A 17,665-nucleotide genomic window follows, 5' to 3' on the forward strand; every position below is an offset into this window, starting at 1 on the left:
ACTCTGTTTCCTCATATGAAAAATGTGAATTCGATTAGTAATCCATATATACATAAAAGTGTTTAGAACAGTTTTACATGTAAAAGTATTTAGAGCAGTGTCTGACACATCATTAGGATTCTCATTTGAGACTGTGATGTGGGCAGGATAGAGTGTAGGGTAGCAGAGAATGTTCCATATCTAAGTTCTACTACCACACTTCCCACACACCTACACAACAGTATTCTTCCACAATAATAAAATTCATAAAATATGATCTAAAAATTCAAACAGAAAAATATCTTCAATCTAACCATGAAATTTTAATGATGAATCTACAGATGCAACCACAGCCTTTCTTGAACATATGGTTTAGAGATATTATGTAAGTTTGCTGCTTGGAAATAAACTTTGACCATCAGGAAAAAAAAAAAGTATACTGAAACTTAGGATACTTCTTATGTCTAAAGAGAAGGCATTTATTATAAATGCTTAATAACACTATGAAGGAGAAACAAATATTTCCAAGAAGTAATCCAAAAATTTGGAACTTTACTATAACCCAAACATTACATGATTTACTGGTGTATGTGGAGAATGCAATCAACTACCAAATACCAGAATGTATTTTTGTTGTATTTGGCAAGAATGACATTTTCTAGCTCATAAGAGGACTTAACCAAGTGGGCTGTCTTAATAAAAAAACAAATTATGCTTCTAATACAATGTTTATTTCCATAAACAATTGAAGCGATTGCTTTTTATTTCTTTTACTATATTGAAGATTTTTTAGGTAACATAATAAATATATCTAGAAACATAACATTAATATATGATGCAATCAGCTATGTATATTGTAAGCTTAATTTCCCACTCACATTTTAGCAAAAAATCAGCTTCCAGTTTGTTCCCTTAAAGAGTCCTTGCCAACTCACTACAAAGCTTTTCTTTCTTAATTGTTGCTTGAGTTTTCATTTGCTGGAGTTGCATCTATACAGCTATATTTACTGATTAAAAGCTATATATCTTTCTTCAGTAGAGTGTCTTTATTTGCAAAGAAAGGGTACCATGCATACCATTGTCAAAGTTATGGTCATCTTCATCCAAACTTTTGAATTACCAACAAGACATTAAGAATCTACTTGTGTATACTTTACTTCAATACAGAAGAGTGGATGATGTCAAAGGGATGGTGGAATAAGGGCCTTTGAAAACTGTCTCCTCCATAAAAGCAATAGAGAAACTGGTTAAAAAAAATCACCAGGATTAATTTTTTCAGAACTCTGGAAATTAATCAAAGAATTACAGCAATCTGGAGAAAATTTAATTAATGGAAAAATATTAAGAGCTGAATCTTTTTAAAAACAGTAAACTTTGTGGCATTTTAACTTGCTTGTATTCCCACTCTTCCTACCCTCTTCAACTCCATAGCAGCTTGAAAACCAACAGCCTACGATCATAGCAAAGCCAGCCGTCATAAGATGGGGCAGAAGCTGGAGTTCCTTCAAAGCTCATTCTCAAAAAAACTTATTATTTGACATGTCTGGTGACTCCATGGAAGATTCTGTTTGTAATGCTGCCTCTATTTGGTCTATTCTGAGTTCAGTGATGGGGGAAAATACTTTTCCTCAGGGCATTTGTTAAAAACAATGAGAGGCAATTATTTAATTTCTGTGGTGTGTAATAGTTGGGGAGGGGGAAGGTTAACCAAAAAGCCTAAAATGAAAAGCTCAGGAATGAGATGTCCATAAGGACACTGTGAAGTTCCAACACATTCCTGGAAATCTAGAGGACCACATAAATGTATATGACCTTGCACATGCCCAAAACTGTGTGCATGCTCAAGAAAGACCTGAGAAGTCCATAAACTCTCAATTCTGGTTGACTTTGAAGCTTTATATGAGCAGGAAATAAAAGTTAAGCAAGAGTTTGCAACTGCTTGGTTGAGTGTTTGAATGCATCTCCAAGTGAACACAGAATCTCTTCAAAGACTGGGAAACTTCTTGGTTCCAGTTGTTTAAGGAAATCTCTGTCCACACTTTCATTGCCCACCAAGCAACAACTTCTATAGCAGAGATTTCAATGACTGTATGTAACAGAGAATGTAAACTTTGCAGACTTAGTTCAGAAGAATCGCTAAACAATCAGCAATAAGAAGACCTGAGGAGGGAAGAGAATCCAGCTTCTAGAGTTGATACATTATATTGTTGAAAATATGCAATTTTTGACATTAAGTTGCAAGACAGGCAAAGGAACAAGAATGTCTGGCTCATAAGCAAGGGGGAAGAATTCAGTCAATAGAAACTGTTTCTGAGGAAGCCCAAACACTGGAATTCCTAGAGAAAGAATTCAAACAGCTATGTTAAATATATTCAAAGAAATGAAAGAAACTGTGTCTACAGGATGAAAAGGAAGTATGAAATCAAGTCTTAGCAAACAGAGATTATAAGCCAAATTTGAAAGTAGGCCAACTGAGATTATCCATTCTAAGAAACAAAAAGTATGAAGAAAACAAACAGAGCTTCAAAGACCTGTGATACACCATCAAGCATATCAATATGAGAAAAATAAACATCTCAGAAGAAAGAGAAAAAAGCGTAGAAAGAATATTTGAGGAAATGATGGCAAAAACATCCAAAATTTGATGAAAAACATTAATCTACACTTTAAGAAACTCAACATACTCCAGGTAGAATAAACTCAGAGATCCATGGCTAGAAACATCATCATTAAACTGTTGAAAAGTAAAAACAAATAGAGAATTTGGGAGGGTGGGGAGGAGAAAAGAAAAGATTCATCATGTACAAGGGTTTCTCATAAGATTAAAAGCTAATTTCTACAAGAAACCATGGAGGACAGAAATCACTGGGATGACATACTTAAAGTGCTGAAGGAAAAGGATTATCAACCAAAAATTCTCTGTCCAGAAAATAAAAAATCCTGTAAAAATAAAGAAAATATTAAGACGTTTCCAGATAAACAAAAATTGAGAGAAGTTATTACTACCTAACCTTCCATACAAGAAAACACCCAAGGGGGTCCTTCAGGCTGACATGAGAGGACACAAATCAGTGACTCTATTGTATGTGAAGAAATAAGAGTTATCAATAAAGGTAACTACAAAAAGTAAAAGACACTTAAATGCATGTTTTGTTTTCATTTTGTTTTCTCCTAGCTTATTAAAAAAAAAAAAGCTGCATAAAAAAGTCACAATCTGTGCTGATGGGCACACAATGTATAAAGATGTGATTTTTATAATAATAAAAACCCCATATGCAGAGTACATCATGAGAAACTCTGGGCTGGAAGAAGTACAAGCTGGAATCAAGATTGCTGGGAGAAATATCAATAACCTCAGATATGCAGATGAAACCACCCTTATGGCAGAAAGTGCAGAAGAACTAAAGAGCCTCTTTAGAAAGTGAAAGTGAAAGAGGAGAGTGAAAAAGTTGACTTAAAGCTCAACATTCAGAAAAATAAGTTCATGGCATCCGGTCCCATCACTTCATGGCAAATAGATGGGGAAACAGTGGAAACAGTGCAGACTTTATTTTTTGGGCTCCAAAATCACTGCAGATGGTGATTGTAGCCATGAAATTAAAAGATGCTTACTCCTTGGATGAAAAGTTATGACCAACCTAGAAAGCATATTAAAAAGCAGAGCTATTACTTTGCCAACAAAAGTCCATCTAGTCAAGGCTATTGTTTTTCTAGTAGTCATGTATGGATGTGAGAATTGGACTATAAAGAAAGCTGAGTGCTAAAGAATTGATGCTTTTGATCTGTGGTGTTGGAGAAGACTCTTGAGAGTCCCTTGGACTGCAAGGAGATCCAACCAGTCCATCCTAAAGGAGATCAGTCCTTGGTGTTCATTGGAAGGACAGTTGTTGAAGCTGAAACTCCAATACTTTGGCCATCTGATGAGAAGAGCTGATTCATTTGGAAAAGATCCTGATGCTGGGAAAGATTGAGGGCAGGAGGAGAAGGGAATGACAGAGGATGAGATGGTTGGATGGCATCACCAACTCAATGGACATGAGTTTGCATAGACTCCAGGAGTTGGTGATGGACAGGGAGGCCTGGAGTGCTGCAGCTCATGGGGTTGCAAAGAGTTGGACATGATGGAGCAACTGAACTGAACTGAACCAAGGAGTAAGAAACAGAGCTATATGGGAGCCAAATTTTTTATACCATTGAAATTAAATTGGCTAATCCAAACTAGATTGCTAAAAATTAAGACATTAATTGTAATCCTCAGACTAATACTGAAAAAATCACTAAATATACGCATATATAATTAGATATTATTTTAAAAAGCATCAGACTTCTGGTTTCTAGTCTGGCATACAAGGAATTTGGTGATATCCCTCTGTCCATAAGAAAAGTGAAATCTGAACAAACTGAAAAAATCAACGACTATTCTTAGGTACATTAGAGAAGTGAGATCAGAGGACAAAGTACTGCCTCCAAAACTGGAGAAACAGACAAGCAAGTACAGAGAATCACAATTTACTAGAGAAGAAACTGCTACAAAAACTAGTACCAGCGTAGACAAATCCGAACTGCAATCAACAAATTGCTGGAGGCTTAAAGTGGACAAGTATGCGAGTAAAAACCTTCAGGGAGATCCAGTCGTAGGGAGGGACCACAATTTTTTAAGTTCTACCACCAAAAACTCAACCTAGCCCTCACAGTGAATATCAAAGAAAAATCTCCTCATGCTTCTCATAGAGGGAAGGTAGAAAAACCCATTTTGAAACAGGCCAGAGCATTCTTAATCAATGCTTTATTAAGACTCACTGACCCAGAGGGATGAAAATACACAGCTAACACCCACTCTAGCCTTCCACTTCGGGAAAATACACAACAAAGCCCACTCTCACCTTTCCACCTGGGGAAAGGGAAATACCCAGCTTTAGCCTGCGCTGGTTTTCCACAAGGGAGAAGGGAAATACCCAACTCCAACCCACTCTAGCCATACTGTCCGAACTAAGGATGTGGCGAAGGGGACCAAGAAGCACTCGTGAAGTTCACAATTCAGAGGCACAAGTTCACAAAAACACAATGACATAATCACAGGAATAGAGAATGTTTCTACCCCTGCCACACCTTACTGCCACATTGCATGCGTGCATGCCAAGTCTTTTCAGTTGTGTCCAACCAACTCTGCGACCCTATGAACTGTAGTCTGCCAGTCTTCCCTGTCCATGGGATTCTCCAGGCAAGAATATTGGAGTGGGGTGCCATAATCTCCTCCAGTGGTCTTCCCAACCCAGGGATCGAACCTGTGTCTCTGATGTCTCCTGTATGGGTTTTATTCTCAGGCAGAGTTCACCAAACTGTAATTCACAGGTCAAAATCTGCCAACCCCCTGATTTTGAAATAAATTTCTATGGAACCACTACCATGTTCACTGGTCTAAGTAGTATCTAAAGCTTCTTTAATGTAACAACATCAGAGTGGAGTAGTTGTTATGAAGACTATTTGGCAAGTGAAGTCTTAAATATTTACCATCTGGTCCTTTACAAAAAGAGCCTGCCATCTCTGGTCTAAAGAATAAGACAAATAAGAAAATCATTAATTACTATCCAATAAGGTGTATAGTATGGTGCCCAAGATACTATGGTAACATAAAAGAGTGATATCTAGATTGAATTATAAAGTCAGCAAAAGTTTTCTAGGAGACATAATATCTAGGCTAATTTTTGAAGACAGAGTTAACTAGACAAAGAAGAGCAGCCAAACTTGTCAGTATGGCCAGAAAATGAAGTTTAGCAGTGATCCAGGGAGCTAGGAATAAAGAGTGCAACTATGATTAAGAAATATTAATTAGTTCTACATAAATTATGAAAATATATCTTTGATTTCTTCATTCCCACTATCTAGCAGAAAATATTAATCCCTAAGTAAAATATGTTTACTGAAAAGGCAAGAAAATATTTGACTTCTATTAGTCCTTAAAAATCACTGAACTATAAGACCTGAGTTTTTCACCCAGTACCCTAGAATAAAACAAAAAATACCATTTTTTCATTGTTTTCAGTTGTAGAGATTATATAACATTTAACAATACAGTTTTACAAATGAGAAATGGTTGCAAAATAATGTACCTGGAAAATTCATAGGCAGTTCAAATGATTGTGGAGACACACAACCTTCAACGTGCCCACAAATTTCAGCCATGATTTTCTTAATTTTGAGGTCAGTAATTTTAATCACTTCTCCTGTTGACAAACAGCATTCATTTCCAAACATTTCATAAACAGAACCTGAAAAGAGGAAGAAAAAAAGAATTCAATAATGAAGACCAAAGTAGGAATCAAAAGCCTCATATGAAGCATTTTTATTCAGTTCTTCTCTCTTAGACACCTGCTAAACAGGAATTTAATCAAGCTTGGCAAAATGTACAGCACTTGCTAGGAAAAATATTAGATTTTTCACTTCGTCCACTGGGCAAAGTGCAAACAATCTTATTTTTGCTATTATTGTAAATTGAATTTATGGTTTCTTCAGTACCTTTAGCTCATCTTTCCAAGGTCAAGCTCAGCCATGTCTTCTCCTGCTGGAATTTATATTGTTTTGCTAGGTCACAGAGTGAAACCCACATGAGTCAATAATGATCTAAGTAAATACTGCAAACAAGGTTGTAATACAATCTAACCTTCAGACTTTATTTTTTGGGCTCCAAAATCACTGCAGATGGTGATTGCAGCCATGAAATTAAAAGATGCTTACTCCTTGGAAGAAAAGTTATGACCAACCTAGATAGCATATTCAAAAGCAGAGACATTACTTTGCCAACAAAGGTCCGTCTAGTCAAGGCTATGGTTTTTCCTGTGGTCATGTATGGATGTGAGAGTTGGACTGTGAAGAAGGCTGAGCACTGAAGAATTGATGCTTTTGAACTGTGGTGTTGGAGAAGACTCTTGAGAGTCCCTTGGACTGCAAGGAGATCCAACCAGTCCATTCTGAAGGAGATCAGCCCTGGGATTTCTTTGGAAGGACTGATGCTAAAGCTGAAACTCCAGTACTTTGGCCACCTCATGCGAAGAGTTGACTCACTGGAAAAGACTCTGATGCTGGGAGGGATTGGGGGGAAGGAGGAGAAGGGGATGACAGAGGATGAGATGGCTGGATGGCATTACTGACTCGATGGACGTGAGTCTTGAGTGAACTCCGGGAGTTGGTGATGGACAGGGAGGCCTGGTGTGCTGCGATTCATGGGGTCGCAAAGAGTCGGACACGACTGAGCAACTGAACTGAACTGAACTGAACCTTCAAAGACAGAGGGTTTGTATACCTGGGCTTCATATTAAGAGTATTACATCTATTTATAATACCTAGTTATTTTCATCATCATGAATATAACATTTTGCCCACTTTTTCTCTTGTTTTTGACAAGCTGGAAACAATTCTCAATATCTGATGGCAATAGAGGGCAGACCAATCCAGGCAAACTGAAAAGCTTCATTTTAGTTCAGAATTTGTCTTCTTCCTAAGAAACCTTTTACCATAGATGTCAAACCTCAAATTTTCATCTATTTAATTTTTCTTTTATATCTCCTGATGGAGAAACATTGAACAGTGAAATAACTAAAAGATGAGCAACAGGAAACAGGAGAAGCAAAAATTCTGGATAACCTACCCTCAGTAAAAAGGAAACAACCCCCAAACTACATCTTTGTGATATTGTCACTTTACAATAAAACAGGAAACTAGGGTTGATATAAATAAACATTGCAGAACTGTGAGATTTTTATTTATTTTTATTTATTTATCTTTTTATTTTACTTTACAATACTGTATTGGTTTTGCCGTACATCAACATGAATCTGCCACGGGTGTACACGTGTCCCCATCCTGAACTACCCTCCCACCTCCCTCCCCATACCATCTCTCTGGGTCATCCCAGTGCACCAGCCCCAAGCATCCTTTATCCTGCATCGAACCTAGGCTGGCAATTCATTTCTTATATGATATTATACATGTTTCAATGCCATTCTCCCAAATCATCCCACCCTCTCCCTCTCCCACTGAGTCCAAAAGACTGTTCTATACATCTGTGTCTCTTTTGCTGTCTCGCATACAGGATTATCGTTACCATCTTTCTAAATTCCATATATATGTGTTAGTATACTGTATTGGTGTTTTTCTTTGTGGCTTACTTCGCTCTGTATAATTGGCTCCAGTTTCATCCACCTCATTTTTAAATATATCGATTTTCTTTTCTCCAATATGATTTAAACCCTCTTTACCACACTAAAATACGAACAATAAGAGCATAAGATTTTAGGTTAGTTCGTTGGTTTTCTGAATTTTTCTCTGCTGAGACCCTTCCTCACAGATATAGCAGGTATCTAAAACACTTTTATAGCATTAATGGTTATCATGAAAGCTATTAAGCCCAGCATTTAATCTAGGTCTATCCTGTAGCTCAAACTGTAAAGAATTTGCCTGCAATGCAGGAGACCCAGGTTTGATCCCTGGATCAGGAAGATCCTCTGCAGAAGGAAATGGCATTTAATCTAGCTTTAAACAATTCTATGATTGTATCAGTCTCAACAGGGAGCAGGGGACATATGCAAATCAGAATGATTTAAGGAGGTTTTATACAATTCATGAGGTTCTCACAGCAAGTATTCCGGGGTGGTTTGCCATTCCCTCCTCCAGCAGATCATGTTTTGTCAGAACTCTCTACTATGACCCTGTCCATCTTGGGTGGCCTTACACAGCGTGACTCATGTGTGAAATGGATGCAATAGACACAATAGACATGAACTTGGGCAATGGACACTGATGCAATGGACATGAACTTGGGCAAACTTCGGGAGATGGTGAGGGATGGAGAGGCCTGGTGTGCTACAGTCCATGGGGTGGGAAAGAGAAGGACACAACTGGGTAACTGAACAGCAACAAGGAGATTTCAACAAAGGGGCAATTTACACAGAGGCACAGCCAGTTCTAGAAAACACAAGAACATAAATGTCCTGATCTCACTCTTCCTCCATTGGATCATAAGCCAGTGCAGCCCAGTTCAGCCAGAAGCTGGAGGACAATGGCGCTGCTGACTCCACAGGAGTCAGCCTTCCAGGCAGAGTGGAAATGAAATCTAGCTCACCAATCTTATTGTCCAAAAATTAGGGTCACTTTTGCAGACAAGCTAGTGTATGAACTCCTCGTATACTTCTAAAGCTCGCTTCTTTTCTCACACTATTCCCTTAACTACATACACATATGTTCATTACTTTTCATTAACTTCAATACGTTGTGTTGTTGGCCATCTCAAATCCCTCATGGAACACACTGGGATATTAAATAATAATAGTAAATCCGCAGTGACATTTTCTTCCAGTGAGCTCAGAATAGTTATTTTCTGATTCTCATTTGGCAATTAATCTCACAGTAGCATTTTACTTTTACAGTATTATCTCATCCTGACTTAACTTTTTATGACTTTAGTTTCTATTACTCCCAATTTAATTTTAAGCTTCATGAAAAAAATACTACGTTATATTATTGTATATCTACCAACACATCAACCTCCCTTCCTCAATTATTGAGCAATCTTTAATGAACACTTACTATGTGTCAGACATTGTAATTGTCAGTAATTTAATTTGGCATTTAATTGGCAGTAATCTGACACTGTAGAGATATAGAGGCTTCCCAAGTGGCTCAGTGGTAAAGAGTTCCTTTGCCAATGCAGGAGCTGCAGGAGACGTGGGTTTGATCCCTGAGTCAGAAAGATCCCCTGGAGGAAGAAATGGCAACCCACTCCAGTATTCTTGCTGAGATGATGCCATGGACAGAGGAGACTGGTGGCTTACAGTCCATAGGGTCACAAAGAGTCAAACATGGCTGAAGTAACTGAGCAACACATGCATGCATTGGAGGTCCAATTCATATGTTTCCTCCATAGAAGCACTGTTTTGAAGGGAAGAGACAAGGAAGTAAACAATTGCAGTAGATTATGAGGATGCTATAATACAGAAAACACAGGGCATTGTGGGAGTAAATTGGCAGCATTTAACTAAGCAATTACATGGTAAAGAGATTAGAGAAAGGATTATGGAGGAGATGACAGCCTAGCTGAGTTTTAAAGGAAACCTCACAAGATGTTAGGGCAGGAGAGGATATAGTATTTGAAAAGGTAGTAAAGTGTGAAAGAGTCTGATACATTCTGGAAACTTCACATAATATTTTATATCTTAAATATAAGTAAGAAGTGGGAACTGGTAAGGAAGGAGATGGAGAATTAGAGGGATTCCAGATCATGCAGTGTGTTTATAAAATTACCAATAAACAACAACAAAACAATTAAAGTCTGAAGCAACCTCAGAGTCAGAGAATTTACATTTTCAGTTATCAGGGTTCAGGAACTAATACCAATTTAATGAGAGGTCATACATATCTAGGTGCTTGCTCTCCAAAGTGTGCATTGCTGCATCACCTGGGAGCTTGTTAGGACCTTAGCCAGACCCCAGACCTGCTGAATCAGAACCTGCATTTTTAACAAGATCCCCAGATGATTCATAAGTACATTGAGGTCTGGAAAGCACTGGTCTAGACAACAAACGTATAACTGAAATAGTCTCTGTTCTGAGATTGTAGCAAAATTCAGCAGAGAGAAGGACCTGTCAGGTAGAGGAAGCACTCAGCGTCACTGAGGCAGAGGATGTGTCAGTGGGGATATGGAAAGGGAAGGATTTAAAACAGCAAAGTGACATGGTAAGATTTTTGTCACATGAAATAGAATATAATTTGATTTTTCCCATTTCAGCAGAAGTCTGTTTAGCTTAATTTCAATGCAATGAATGTCTAATTGCAGATGTAATATATAGCAAACTGACTCACTTGGAATGCCATCCCTTTTTCAAAGGTCCACTGGAATTCCAAATTAAAAGATGAATTTATGTGACATTACATATCAACTCACAGAGGACAGAAGTCAAAATTCTAAGAGAAAATTCTGTGAGTTTTTATCACCATACAAAAACCTTTTGCCACTTCAGGTCTCTATCTAATTATCCTTCCTCTTTCGAAAAAAGAAAATCCCCCCTCCCTTTTTTTTTTCAGTCATACAAGGAAAAGAACCTCATGAGAATGTTAATCTTTAATACTTGCCTTGAATTCTTTGTGACTTGCCATTTTCTCTAAGTAAGAAAGCTATGAACTCGTTTTTAATAAAGAGAGAAGTCAGTGATACCCAACTCTAGAAAGTTATGTCCATGATAGGTGACAGGAAATACAGCAAATCACAAACTCCTGAAGCTTGAAGAGTTCTTGTACATTGTTATCATTATTATGTCTCTTAAAATACATTTTCCCTCAGTGAAAATATAAAATGGTTAATTTAAAAAACAGCCAACACTTATAATCTCAGAACAAGCACATTATAATGTGCCTAATTGCCTTAAAAAATTGCTGAGATGTGTGTCTGAATAATGTTGTGTGTATATAGATATAAAAATAGTTTTCATTTCATTTTTAACCACAAGACATGCCTTTTCAATATGCAAATCTCGAATCTATTAAATCTTTACAGACTGATTCTTTCCAAGTCAGAGCATATGTATTCAGGATAATGCCAAACATCAGAGAAAGCTGGAACAAAGCAGCCTGTTTTCAGTGATCAAACATTGCCCCTGAAGGCTGTAATGAAAGAGTCATGTGCCTTTGAAATCACCTGTTCTGTAATGCTACTTTGCTCAATAAAAATGACACATTAATATCCTTTTATGAGTCCATCCCTTATTTGACAATCCACATAAGCAACGCTGGGATCACACAGGAAAAAAAAAAAAAAAATTGGTTCCAAAGATTTTCTTCCTTTTCTTTTACAAAGTTGAAAATGTGTGGCAGTCAGGGAAGAGGAAACTTGTTAGAGGACTTTTTTCCCTTTCCTCACCATGTACTCATTTCATCCACTCCCCTTGCCATCACTTCTCAGCCCTGCCATGCCAACAACTCATTTCATCATCAGTCTGTCAAAGTTCAACCAATCTTAAAAATTTAGCCCATGCTCATTGTCTTCTTCAAAGCTTTCCTTTATTTCTACCTAAGAATTAATTCTTTTCTCTGTGCTCTAATAGTACTTTGCATGTCAGTTCAGTTCAGTCACTCAGTCGTGTCTGACTCTTTGAGACCCCATGAACCGCAGCACGCCAGGCCTCCCTATCCATCACCAACTTCCAGAATCCATCCAAACCCATGTCCATTGAGTTGGTGATGCCATTCAACCATCTCATCCTCTGTCGTCCCCTTTTCCTCCTGCCCTCAATCTTTCCCAGCATCAGGGTCCTTTCAAATGAGTCAGCTCTTCACATCAGGTGGCCAAAGTATTGGAGTTTCAGCTTCAACATGAGTCCTTCCAATGAACACCCAGGACTGATCTCCTTTAGGATGGACTGGTTGGATCTCCTTGCAGTCCAAGGGACTCTCAAGAGTCTTCTCCAACACCACAGATCAAAAGCATCAATTCTTCGGCACTCAGCTTTCTTCACAGTCCAACTTTCACATCCATACATGACCACTGGAAAAACCATAGCCTTGACTAGACAGACCTTTGTGGACAAAGTAATGTCTCTGCTTTTGAATATGCTATCTAGGTTGGTCATAACTTTCCTTCCAAGGAGTAAGAATCTTTTAATTTCATGGCTGCAGTCACCATCTGCAGTGATTTTGGAGCCAAGAAAAATAGTCAGCCACTGTTTCCACTGTTTCCCCATCTATTTCCCATGAAGTGATGGGACCAGATGCCATGATCTTCTTTTTCTGAATGTTGAACTTTAAGCCAACTTTTCCACTCTCCACTTTCACTTTCATCAAGAGGCTTTTTAGTTCTTCTTCACTTTCTGCCATAAGGGTGGTGTCTTCTGCATATCTGAGGTTATTGATATTTCTCCCACAATCTTGATTCCAGCTTGTGCTTCTTCCAGCCCAGCGTTTCTCATGATGTACTCTGCATATAAGTTAAATAAGCAGGGTAACATTTATCTCCATTATAACCCCTGTGTGATCTTTATCACAGGCTGCAGTTGCAGTATTATTTTCTGGCCATTGATATATATATACATTAGAATTTGCTATGCTTTCCTAAAGAAAAAACATCATCTTAACTATATTTATACCCCTCCTCACATGTGCACAGATAATTGCACCTCTTTTGTTGATTAGTATTTAGATCCTTAGTGAATGTTAAATTATAACTTAGCTTTACTGTAAAATGACAACAAGTTACTAGGAATAGAGTAGAAGTCTTTCTCCATCAACAGTTTAAAACACAGTTAACTCAAGGCTTTGGCATGGATTATATCTCTAATAACAAATGCACAAGTATATGTGAGATTAGCTGGTCACCTTGTGAATTCCCTAGACAAGGAATATTAAGAGCAAGTAATTCTATAATATGAATCTCTGGGGCTAAATTTTCTGTTTTTCCATTATGTTTATCATTTTTATGTTGCTGGACTTGAGGATGAGGTTCATAAAATGATCTAAGTTTGATTTAATTTACTTTGTATAGTCAGACTGATATCGTATGACACTATCTATAGATTAGGCTTGCTAGTAGAGATTTATCATTGCTACACATAAACAGTTGTGGTTATTCTTTGTTATTATTCTTACATAGCCAGTCTTCCATAAAGAGACTGTCTCCATCCCCCATATGGCATAGACAAAGTCATTCCCACCCCCGACATGAAGAATATATCTAAAAATAGATGAACATGATATATGAATGTAGTTTGCAAATAAATAAGCATAAAACAGCTAGCTTGCAGCTTTATTAGGGATGGATTCTACCAGCTGGATATCAGGTATATCTGAGAGGTACACCACTGAGAGGTATATCTGAATATTAACAGGAAATTATCTTTCAAGGTCATAGAAACTCTCATTCCTTCTGCCAAACTATCAATATGAGGAGGTCAAAACAGTGGCACCAAGTATTAAGGCAAATGATGACTGACACCAAAGAGAGCTAAGGTATAATCTCTTTTCTACCAATATGGGGTTTTTTTCTGGTGAATTTTAGGTTTAAGTGTTAACTGAGAAATCAAGTTTAAAGACAGAAATACGCTAGAAACTATAGTGAATGTTGGTGAGTCTTACAAAGTCTGAACATGGAAGCAATGAAAACCACAATAGGTTGAAAATGATAGAATCCAAGAGTCAATAAAGCAGATTAAAATCATAGTGAGGCCAGAAAATGTCTAACTTTTCAACTACTCTGAGTGAAATATGCAGCATTTAGACAATCGGGTTTTAGTAGTTGATGGAGAAAGATTCACAGTGTCATGCACCAGCTAAAAATTTAAAGTTTGTTTAATGGTAGAATCAATTTAGTAGATTAAATAAAATTGTACTTAGAGGGTTTGTAAGTTGGTTTAACCATAGAAGTCATCATCATGGCTCTTTGTGGCAATAAATATCAGAACAAGGGGACTTGGGGTGTATGAAATGAGTATCCCTCCTACATAGCTATGAAATATATCCCTATGATGATGGAGCAAATCAGTGACTTGTATCTTTCAATATTATTACTGACCAAATATTCCCCTGGCTTTACCCAGATTTTAATTCTCAAAATTATATCATAAATAATGTCATAATCATATGTTCATATAATTATATGAACAATGTTGCATTGAGAGTGGTTTATTATCTTAGGAATGACTTGATCTCAAGTACATTTTATATACTTCAATACATTTGCCTATGTGTTATATCCTAAATGTTAAATAAAGCTGCTGTAGTCCTCTATAGCTATTTAAAATCATAAACTTGTTCTCCATATCCCACTTAATGAATATCAATACATTGGTTGAATTGTTTATACATGGGCTCCAATGTACTATAATGTGTTTACTCCAGGCATACAAGATAAAACTTCACTATATTATAAATTTTTCCTAAGTTCATTAGCACTGAATACTTCATTAACTATTTTGCTTACAAAATATGAATTTTGAAATTACTTTATATCCATGGAATTAAATAATAAAGATGTATATGCTTGAATTTAAATGCCTTTATTTTTTATTTTTATAATAATTCATTTGTATTAAATTACCCATCTATAATGGATTGGGAAAAGAAAATAAACTGGACCTTCACTACAGGTAGTTTGAGAAGCACTTCTCTAAACTGTTAAGTACAAATATGACCACAGTCAGTCTGTGCAGGGAACCAGGATGTAGTCTCAGGGAGTTAGAGAAAAATCTGAATATAGTAGAAAAGGGAAAGTTATAATGTAATACACAAAATCAGTATTATTAACTCATCTATCTCAATATCACCAGTGGCCTGAGTGCCCTGACTAAAATACACAGGAATTTTAATCAGCTTGACAATAATAGTTCTAATTGCAAGCTATTACACTCGCATTCTGATTTGTACATTACACTCTTCTGAGTTGTGTCAGACCGTGCTTGAACCTAATTGAACCTGAACACTTGGAACTGCTGCGTCTACACAGCTAAGGAACAAAGACAGGAGTACGTGAAATCCCCCAAGAGATGAATTTTGTGAGTTCTATCTAACTAGTGTGCCAGGTATTCTCAATGAGAGAGATGGCAAATATCTAAATTATATTCTTCCATTCTCCCTTCCCATCAATAATCATCTATGGCACATTTCCAGCTGAATCAAGATGAGGCCTAATAATCCGCCTCAACATAAATTTCCAAGTGACTGTCCATCAGTTGAAGATGGCATGCCAGGTATAAATTATTCTGAGTCCAGTCTTCTACTCTGATTTTTCTTGCTTTCTTTAAGCCCCCTTGGGAGATATTTATTTTTAAAGAGTTTAATTGTCCGGTTTGACTAATTTACTCTCAAAGTCTTAGGTAAAAGAAATCTGGCAAAAGAATACAGACTCTCCATCCATCTGTTTGTTTTTTTTTTTTTTTCAGGTAGCTGCCTGAATTAAGGCATAAAACATCTAACTTGATAATAATCACAACTATATATAGCCCAATGGCAGCCATAGGATGACTTTCAATTTCATTTATATTTCTAAGCCAAGTGCCATTATTTCTAATGATCTCTTGAATCACTAGTCTTAGTGTCAGGAGCTTAAATACCATCACATCCTACTAATATATTAAAATGGCTGAGTCTCTATACAATATCTCTACCAACTGGTTGTCTAAACTATATTTGAATACTTTCAATGGTGGAATTCCAATTATTTTAGTGTGACACAGTTGGTGTGCATGCATGCTTTTGAGAAATTCTTATTGTTAAAAGCTCTGCATTTTAACAATGTGTAAATGTGTAATATGTGTTCCTATAGGGTATAGAGACACTGAGAACTATGCTTATCCTTGGAATCATACAGAAAACAGTTATTTAATTCTCATATATAGCAGCCTTAAAATGTCTGAAGATAGCCATAACCCATTGTTCTTTAAAACAAATCAATCTATCCAATGATGGAAATATGTTCAGGGCCACTGCTTACAGCATAGGTTGCCCATTATCAAAGAACCTAAAGCACAACTTACTTGGATGTCAAGGGCATTCTCGCAGTTCTGCAACAAGGTATTATGCCCCTCAAAAACACACATGCCACTGACTGTTCCAGAAGAAGTTTGATAGTGCCTGTGGGGGATGCTCTAAGGTGGCTGCTTCAGCACCTACCACCATGTTTGAATTTCAGCTAGTAAGAAAGAGAGATGAAGAGAAGGAAATATTCTTTTTGTTTCAGTGGCATGCAATAGAAATTTCAAATGTCAAATACTATCTCAGTCCAATCAAGTGGCTACTTCAAGCTTCAAGAGACCGGCATCTTTAACCAGGCAGCTGTGTTCACAGCTGAAATCTCTGTTACCTTCGAAGACTAAGAGAACAGATACGGTTATCGGGACAGTAACAGTCTCTCAAATGGCAAGGGAAATTTATGCATATCTCAGGATTTAAATTAGGCTTCATGTGCCTATAAAATTTACATTGTCTTATGAAAAAAAAATGTACATTTTTATTTGAAACACAAAAGATAGGTTTGTTGCTGGCGTTGAGACTGAAGGATAAAATTTCAGGGTTGAACTTTATCTCTATTAAGAGATACAACTGTTGAATACACACAATTGTTGAATACACACATGCACAATTTCCTCTCTCTACTCATTCCTAGGCATTTAACCAGGTAAAAATCACAGATAAAAGTGCCTTCTCTAGAGTCAGTGTCAAAAGCAGAACCTACATTTGATAAATATGTGACTTCAGGCAATATCTTCTATAAAATGGGCTAGTACCTCAATTTATTTATCTTTAAAATGAGAATAGCAATTTTACCTCAGATAGTTGCTTTGAGGATCAAAGTAGAAAATCAATTTTTAAGTGTACAACCCAGAATCTGGCACCTATTTAGGGCTCAATAGACTGAGTAACTGAACTGAACTGAACTGAAACATTAGCCATCATTGGTGTCATTATTATTATTTCATATGATGTTGTTTAAGACAAAATAACTCAATATAATGTTATACTATTGTAAACTGGTGTGATTTGCTTGGTTAAGATGAAAGATAAATGTCTTCTTGTAGATAGGGATGGGGGTTCTCCTGAATTTTAAAAAAAATGTTATTTTCTTGTCATTCTAAGAAGAGAGAATTACGGAAGTGAAAACAGAAACTTGAGAAGACGGACTTGGGCTGGAATCAAGAAACATACATCAAAC

The 17,665-nt window shown here is 36.9% G+C and overlaps 1 protein-coding gene across 1 annotated transcript in view; it reads right to left on the reverse strand.

The window, feature by feature from the left end:
* The window catches only part of THEMIS (thymocyte selection associated), a 207,019-nt gene that overhangs the window by 163,810 nt on the left and 25,544 nt on the right, over nucleotides 1–17,665 (reverse strand). Inside the window, exon 2 of the mRNA XM_005684724.2 lies at nucleotides 6,090–6,248. Coding sequence (XP_005684781.2) covers nucleotides 6,090–6,248 — 159 coding nt within the window. The remainder of the gene's footprint in view (nucleotides 1–6,089; nucleotides 6,249–17,665) is intronic.

This window comes from Capra hircus, chromosome 9 (genome assembly GCF_001704415.2).
Source record: "Capra hircus breed San Clemente chromosome 9, ASM170441v1, whole genome shotgun sequence".
In the NCBI taxonomy this organism is placed as follows: domain Eukaryota; kingdom Metazoa; phylum Chordata; class Mammalia; order Artiodactyla; family Bovidae; genus Capra; species Capra hircus.